This window comes from Polyodon spathula, chromosome 28 (assembly GCF_017654505.1).
Source record: "Polyodon spathula isolate WHYD16114869_AA chromosome 28, ASM1765450v1, whole genome shotgun sequence".
Lineage (NCBI taxonomy): Eukaryota > Metazoa > Chordata > Actinopteri > Acipenseriformes > Polyodontidae > Polyodon > Polyodon spathula.
The window spans coordinates 3424942-3433769 of NC_054561.1; the positions used below are offsets into that span (position 1 = coordinate 3424942).

At 38.8% G+C, this 8828-nt stretch overlaps 1 protein-coding gene across 2 annotated transcripts; it reads right to left on the reverse strand.

Moving 5' to 3' along the window:
• Positions 1 to 3849: 3849 nt before the first annotated feature.
• g6pc3 (glucose-6-phosphatase catalytic subunit 3) lies at positions 3850 to 8448 on the reverse strand. 2 transcript variants are annotated; one of them, XM_041231553.1, is made up of 6 exons: positions 7491 to 8448; positions 7229 to 7335; positions 7056 to 7146; positions 6424 to 6542; positions 6036 to 6177; positions 3850 to 5473 (listed from the first exon to the last, which is right to left on the reverse strand). In XM_041231553.1, exons 1-6 carry the CDS (start codon positions 7706 to 7708, stop codon positions 5116 to 5118), a joined length of 1035 nt encoding a protein of 344 aa, XP_041087487.1. In that variant the 5' UTR covers positions 7709 to 8448; the 3' UTR covers positions 3850 to 5115. The 2 variants fall into 2 exon arrangements, with proteins under 2 accessions (XP_041087487.1, XP_041087486.1); XM_041231552.1 differs by having other exon boundaries at positions 3851 to 5473; positions 7050 to 7146.
• Positions 8449 to 8828: the final 380 nt, after the last annotated feature.

An 8828-nucleotide genomic window follows, 5' to 3' on the forward strand; every position in this document is an offset into this window, starting at 1 on the left:
CTGTGAGCTTACTCCCCAAAACAAAACATGCTAAAAGGTTTAATCAAGCCATTCTTGTATGTGTATGTGCAGTATGCATAGATACCAGTATGTCTTTAGTGCTGGAAATAATCTAATTCTATAAGTGAAGTGTATCCAAACTGTCTATATAGTAGGAAAGGAAGCAAGACCCCCACACGTTGTGTTGAAACAGACTCATGTTGCAAAACATCGAGTTTATTTGATTTTAAATAAAACGACACTTCAAATGCATGTCGCTGAAAAAGTTGGGTGCCCAAATGAAGAGAAAGTCAATGTGTTGTATCAAGTAATGGGCAGCTGGGAGTGCTCTCTAGGTAGATTACTGAAGTGTGCCTCTAGAGTTTGTAGGTTAGCAAAGCAAAGAGTAAATATACACGGATCTGTGATTGGGTTCGATCCATTCAAACAGGATCACGACTCTCCAAAGTCCTCTTCCTGCAGCACTTTAGTGCTCACAGCCTTTAGCTTAGTTTTGGACCTCAGTCTTTCCCATTGTCTTTTTTGCATGTGTCTTCTATGTTAGTGGTTTAATTCCAGTAAGGCAGGCTGTGGACAGTGCATCAAACAAAAAACAATATGATAACGTGAAATGTATTCCACTGGAATACAATAGGGTCATATGTCACATTTCTTAAATGTTTTCAGGGAAGAGAAAGAATACATATTAAATGCCCTATTGTATCCCATTCTTGCAATACAGACATACTGTACATGTTTCTCTTACAATCACAATATTGTTTTATGTAGACATTGAACTGTGGGTCTTGATGGTCTTAAATGCATATGCATTCCTTATTGTGTTTTGCAAACATTGTTCAGAACATTGCATATCAGAATCGGCTTTTACCCTTTCTGACTTAAAGTTTTGGCAGATCCTTTTCTAATAAGCAGATTTCCATGCTTGGATATTTGGTGGCACTGTCTGTCATTCACACTTTTTGAACAAACAAGGAAATTATGAATGGTATTTGAATGGAGTTTTGGATGCAGTACCAGTGTGAGTCGCACATGCAGTTTTTTGCAATTTAATTAAACACAGTTGACGTACCTGCTGTTTTTGGGTTGTAATGGCTTGAATGAATTAAAATGCATTTCCCTTCAGTGTTCGTAATGATTGGAGGTGTAGTGTGCCTTGTTCTGCCTGTAGGGAAGGTGGGTGTTTTGTGAGTCAGAATAAGCAGTTTTACTTGGGTGTAAAATGTAAAACGCAGACTGCAAGTTTGCCTGTTAGTCTCGCGCCTGTAGAATTACAATGCATAAATAAGGAAGTTAACATAGGGTTCTGTTATAATGACCTAACCGTTGCAGATCTCAATACTGCTGCCTTTCAACTACTATATTAATCCTGCAGGTGATTCATCGACCACATTGTGTTTCGATTCATATTAAATATATTGTTGCTTCGCGTGACAGCAGAATAAGTGTCTACAAATGTTGGGTTTATTTCCTTCAGATTCCACCCAGTATGTTTGATAAACTGAGCAGGTTAATGCGTTTTGCTATACAAAAATACCACATTCTGTGACATTTCAAATGGGCGAATGCAGAGAGTAGTCAAGCCTCGTCTCTCTCAGGTGTTCATGTAGAACAATTCTGAATATCTGAATGGTTTGGAAAAGCCCTATAGAGAGAGCGGAGAATGGGGGGAGTATATATGGCAACTCTAGAAACAGATGTGTTACAAAATGGTAGTTGATCATCCATATTTTTATAGAACAAAGCATACTGTAGTTTGTATCCTTCATTATTTTCCTTAGCTGTTAGAGAAAGTGGATGACTGTGGTTCTTGGGTATCCATATATACTTTATATGTAAGTATATATTCTGTATTTGTGCACATAGACACTTTTCTTCTTGTACACACTGGGTGGTTTATGGAATAGGTCCCTGTCACTAGCTGCCTGTGAAACCTATACATTTATATACATTCACACAGCTCTATATACATCTGGTTAGGCACGGTCTGTAGCCGACCCAGTTCTTTTGAGTTCCGACGTGCCTGGGCTAGCCGTAGGGCTAGCTAGATAAACTTTCAAAACAAAACAGCAGAAACCTTCCTCATGTATAATTGTGTTCTCTTTTTTGGGGTGATATTATTTTTGAAGATCGCTGTTCTGCTTTAACACTTTCCCCTGTATTTTGACGTGTTTTTGACAATCTGGGAGATCTACATACATTTGTGACCCAAACTGCTCTTGGAAACAAGCCACACTAAAGACTTTACAAAAAAAAAAAAGACTTGCAGTTCACAAAGTCTAGCGCTGTATTTTTATTTTTTAAATTTTTTTTTTTGTTATTGTATGCTAGGTTTATGATGGCTATGAGATTGCCATTGCATAGCAGTTTAAGCCATATCAGGTTTGACCTTATGACCTACAGCTTTGGCATCACCCTGTGGAATGAACAGATTTTGCTTCATAAAGTCAAATGAAACCTGCCGAAAAATGTTACATTAACATATTGATTTACATACCGCTTTGTAGTTTTCCATCTACTTAATGAAAAACTGACAACTGTGACATTTCGAAATCTAACATGGAATACTGTACTACTTTTATGGCTAGTTTATTTCTGTTGATATATCGATCCTAAATTTCTAGGTGATGCAAAGCTTTTGGCCCTAGCTGTATAGACATTAGCCAATTAGGCCTATAAGAAAACCTGGAACAGATCACACCGATATGGAATGGGGGAGTCCTATTTTCATCCCTGAAGTTTCTCAGGGGTTAAGTGTTAAAGACCACTTATGTAATGACCACCTAAATAAATGACAGCTTTCTCACAATCCTCTTGTATTGTCATGTATGTTCAATGCAGTGCAGCGGTGTATGCATCTGTATAGTCTTTATAAGATAGATTTCAGTGCTGTTTGTTTTAGGTGGGGAGAAGAACATTTGAGCTGCAGGATTAATAAATCAAGTGAGAAAATACATTTTCTAGCCTTTTCCCGATGGTTAGAGCAAAAAAAAAAAAACAAGTTGTCCTTTTTAATGTGTTTCTGGTTGAAAAACTAAATGTTGGGATTCAATTTTTTTCTTAAAAAAATACAATATCTAAAGTGGATCGAATACATTTTTAATGTTCTTTTTGTATTCATAAAAAACACATCTGGTAGATACTGCAAATGATGTCGATGCTAAATGTCCTATTCAGTAGAAGTATGAGTGTGTGTCCTTAGTGGTTGACAAGCAGTATTGTGTTGTAGAAGATGTTAATTTTGTCACTATATATTTTTTTTATTATAATTTTTTGATGACAACAATGATGTAAGACAGTCCTTTAAAAAATAAAAAATAAAAAATAACTTACTTGTATCTGACCACCTGTTCTTTTCTCTTCAATGTTTAAAGTCAAGTATTTTGTATCACGTTATAACATTTGTCTTTGTGTAAATAAATTAATTTGTTTCTGCCGACATAGTCTGGGTCACTGTTTATTTAACAGCTGTGTTTCTGCAAGTGAATGATTTTTATTTGTGTTTATTTGTTATCTTGAAATTACTAATTAGGACAATCTTGTGTGAACTGCAGTCAGTGTTAAAAGGTAGACCAATTCTGTAGCACAGACAGGTCCTTAGGGTCAGCATTGCTACTGAAAACCTGATTCGACAGACAGCCAGTATATTTGTATTGAAGGAAATAACAGCAAGAAACTTGAACTAGATATACATAGGAACTCGTAACAGAGTTTACGAGCAGAGCAGCAAAGGTCATGTATTGACCTTCACTGCTTTTTCATAATTTAAAATGATCACACTCTTCAGGTCACATCAATCAGATTCCTTATCTGGCTTTTCTCACCATTTGTGGTTCTAGGTTATGAAATAAATAAAATTCTCCACTCTGAATATTTAGTATTGTCAACATTACAACCCTGCAACATCAAATGAGATTTATCATTTATTATATTAATGGTTCACAACTGTGCAATATATGAACTTTAAAGTGAGCTTCACATTCTAAAAATATATAATAAAGCATAATCGTGAATGTTCCTGAGTGACAACACAGCAACTTTGGAAAAGAAAACAAAACCACTCATAAAAAAGGAAGACCTATTCCAGTCTAAACAGTAACTTCGAGTAAAGCTGAAATTAGAATTTTTAAATATTGCTTCAAAGGATGTAAATATTTTGGTGAAACCAATCACTACCGTTTGCCTTTGGTCCATAACATGTAAACAACTAACTATAACAGTAATAATGTAAACCATAAACCTTAAACTTAACATTGGAACATTTCTTACAAACTAATGTCAAACAGATACATATAACAGATTGTGCATGAACGATATCAAGTATACAAGCTTTTGTGCACTAAACTTGCATTAAAGGGAAAATATTTACCTAGCCCACATCCAACTTGTGATGCAAACAATGTATTTAATTACTTTTATGTTCCCATCATTCATCTGAGTGGTGTTGCTCCATAGTAGACCTTTGATCTCAGTTGGTTCCGTTTACTAATAATAATAATAATAATAATAATAATAATAATAATAGTAATCTTACATTAGGAAGCATAAAGAAACAAACACACTCAAAATGTGTTACAGAGCACTATAGAGAGCGATGAACACAGCCCAGCAATCGAGCCAGGAACCACTCTGAATACTTGAACATTAAACGTGTGTTAACCAAGGCTTTCAAATCCAGTTATCTGTTTACTTTATTAACATTTCAAATACAACGCTTTAGATCAATGCTTCTCGGTGACCTGTGCCTTCTGGTTTTCATCCTAACTCTTAATTAAACTAATAATTAGCTTAATTACGCCTTTTCAATAGTTTTTAAACAGTTGGAGATTTCAGCTCAACTATAAAATGTTAGATGTAACTTGATTTAGTTAAGTAACTGAAAATCAAAAGACACAGGGGGTCCCCGGGACCAGGATTGAGAAGCACTGCTTTAGATAAACTGCTGCACCCTTTATTATTTATAAGAACCAAAATCTCTTCAACAGATGAAGGGAGGGCCAGCAATAATATTGTAGCAAATGAGGAAGACTGGATTTTAAAAGCTTGGCTAGCACCCTTATACATCACAACCTCATTTGAAGCGATACGCCCTTTGCGATGAAGATGCCACACTTTGTACTATTTGTCCTTCTCTTCCTGCCTCTGCCCCTGCCCTGCGATGGCGTGCACCAGCCTGGGGACGACGGCCATCACAAACAGGGGCACCAGGCCGTTCTTGATGAAGAAAAGGCAATAGAATAGCAGAGGGGGGTAGGTGGGCAGTGCCAGTCGGTTGAGATGGTACAGAGCCATTGAGGAGAATGCAAGGGAGAGTGCCCGGGGAGCCAACGGCAGCTCCCAGCCCCCTGGCTTCAAATACAGGGCCAGCCCCAGCCCGAGGAGGGCCCCAGTGTCCCGGGTCAGAGAGGAGAAGGGGGCAGTGTCCAGGCGGATCCACTCCGGCTGCACACACCATTTTTGGGCCAGCTCGATGGACCTGCCAAAATAAACAGAATGTCTAAAGGGATGCACCCAACATAAGTAGGGTTGTCTTGCTAGATGCATTCAAAATAAGTGGATCTGATCTGCACTGCTTTTTATTAAGCTGACATTATAGGACTTGAAATGCATTATTTCAAGTTTTGTGTTTTTGTTTACAGGAATGCATTTTGAATATCTATCAAAGTTTTAAGGTAGAAGTTTAAAGGAACTCCCTTCATACAAATGAATTAGATTTAGATTTGTATAAATGTGTTTATGTGTAATGGAACATAATGGTGGTGGACCCCTTATTTGGCTACGTTTTCTCTGCTATATTGTGCATAGCTGTACTATTAATGTATATTAAAATGAATGTGTATACATCTATATCATACTATCTACTTTAAAAAAAAAATAATCAGAAACCTTACTTTCTAGCTTTATTTTTTGGTTTTTACAGAATTTGATTACCCATTCAGAAAAAACTACATTAAAGTACAATGTAAACAGTAGTTAAATAAAACACTTTGGTTTATATTACAGGAAGCACTGTCTAACAGCTGTACGATGTGTCTCACCAGGACAGGTTGACTCCTCCAAGCTCGAGACACCAATACAGCAGCAGGGCCCCCAGCAACAACCCCAGGGTACTGAGCGCAAAGAATCTCAAAGGCTTCCCTTCAGGAACATGTTGGATCACAATGTACCCCAGCACCGCTCCTGCAGACAAGCACAGCGTTACACCAGGAGGGGAATGAGAACCCTGCATAGGAGTTAGGGATGAAGGACAATTAAAGGGGTTTCAACAGCTAGCCACTATGTGTGAGAGTGGTAGCTGGTTTACACCCAGACTACCCTTTTACACCCTCCACTGATTCATTAGTGATCTGCCAGCCCATCCCTGACTCACCCCCCTGCCTCTCCATCCTATACTGTACTGAGAAAGGGTGGCTCTCTAACACTGACCTGTGATACATCCTGTCACAACCTGGTGAGGAAAGTGAGACAGAGTGAAGACCCTGGAGATTCCCACTACCAGCAGCACGAGTAGGTAGAGCAGGACTGGGAGCACCTTCAGCACAGGGCTTGAGGAGGGTAAGAAAACACACGGTTATAAGAAACACATCTGACAGGTGCAGTCACTTATTATTACTATGTATTTGAATGGCAGACGCCTTTATCCAAGGCGAAGTGTTACAGGGCAGTACAGGATTGCAGTGCAAGATTAATATTTAAATACAATACAGTTTACAGCAATTGCAAACAATACAACTAAAATACAATATGAGATAATTAGGATTACAAGAAGCGAGATCTACAACGGCAATAATGCAAGGATAGTGCATTAACAGAGGGTCCAGTAATGTGGTGCTTTGGTCAGGCAAATCCAGTGCACAGTAGGAGGGGTAGATAAAGAGGTCTACAAGTCTAAACAGGGGGGTCTATTATTACAGTACTACAGGATATAGCCTTGCTGAAAGTTCCAGAAACTGATGACCAACTTAATTGAAACAGGCTTTACTGATCCTAAACCAGAACCACCAGCTTAAATGGTTAACATCGAGAGAAAAAAAACCCCCAAAAAACCTCACCCTAACCTCCGACTGCGGGACTGGAGGTGAGAGGAGAGTGAGGTCATCATCACCAGCCACACCGCTGCAGTCACCATGGAGTGACCCGAGGGGCTACCTGCAATGAGTAACAGGAAAATGACTTTTCAATTTGCAACCCCGATGCTCTATTCCTGACGGCAAGTCTGCAGCCTACCCACCTGGTCCTGTCTCACAAGATGATGAAAACTGTATTAATTTGGGTTTTTCTGACCCAAAAAGCCCAGACTCACTGACCCACCAATACGGCCGCTCTCCAAATAAAAACCTGAGATAGCAAAAATGACAATTAAAAACCATTGGACCATGTAAAAAGATATACAGTATTATAGACTAAGTGATGCCAATGAGAATCGTCTGCGATTTACGCTATTCATAATGCTCTGCAAAAAAAAAAAAAAAAAAAAAAGACAGATCCCTTACCATTTAAGAATCAAGTTCGACCACTCTGCTAGAATGGCTACCCAGAGCACCGCGATTCCTGCTTTTCGATTCAGAAAGAAAGTGACGGGGAAATAAAGTAGGAAGGCGGCTTTTGGATGCCCCATATGGGTCACAAAGAGCCAAAAACCTCGATAGTCCATCAGGTTAAACTGCAACACCTCTGCTACCCTGATCCCATGCATGTGAATCCACTCCATTCTGCGAGATTATACACGCTGCAGATGTTAACTGCAATGTATTTTCTATACGATACGCAAGAGGTGTATTTTTAACGTGTGCCAGTGTGTACAGTTATAATATAGTGGTTTAGTTAATAATAATAGAAGTTCACTTATCTGTCATGTCATTCGAGTCCTGATGACATCCTAATTTCACTAGCGGTGATTGCTGTACAGAGCACTCATTACAAGACCTATTGAATGCGATATCCCCGGACGTTGCCACGTTTAGTTCCTGGTTTTTCAAAGTTCAAAACAACAGGCAGGCAAAAGGGACAGTCTTCTGTCTCTGTACAGTCCAGGAACTGCAAGGGCGCTTGTGTTATATCGAACCAATACATAGCAACACTGTACATATCTGATTGTGAGTATTTATGTCATATTGAGAAAATATTGGAGCGGCTGCTGTGTACTGTACAGAAACCTTTTTATAAAAAAAGCATAAGCATCCCAATTAGGTGTTTCTTTCTATTCGACAGGACATTGTTCTGGTATTCAAGCATACGCGAGTTTAGCGTCAATACTGCTCCAGATATAAACTAGACATCTAACACATTACGATTTCATTTGGATGAATTACTCTGAGGTCTTGGCAGCGATCACTTATACCTCGTTTCCATAATCAAGCCAACTCGAGTGCACCCAAGTGCAAAAGTGCACCCCAATTTTGCAAAAATCGAGTTGAGGCGCAACGCGAGTTTCCAGGGTTCCAAGTCTCACTCGTGTTATCGCGAGAGGTGGCCAGATAGTAACCAGGTAACCAGATTAATTTATTGACATTTTTTTTTCCCTACATTGGAGCACATTCCTACTCACACCCACAGAAAGTAGAACTTGACTTACTTTTTGATTTTAAAAAGATCCTTGAAGCTGATTTTGAATGACCCAATCTCCCCAAACAGTAACCAGTGATAACGTTTCATCGTGATTCCACGTTGCATAATGTGCTGTAAATTATTATTATTTTTTAAGGAGTTAAATTACAAGTGATTTGCAACTGACACTGGCTTTAGATATTGTTGCCAAACCCGGGCTCAATGATTAGTGACGAAATGGTACCAAAAACATGGAAACCCAGCATTGCGAGAGGAGGGGGGCA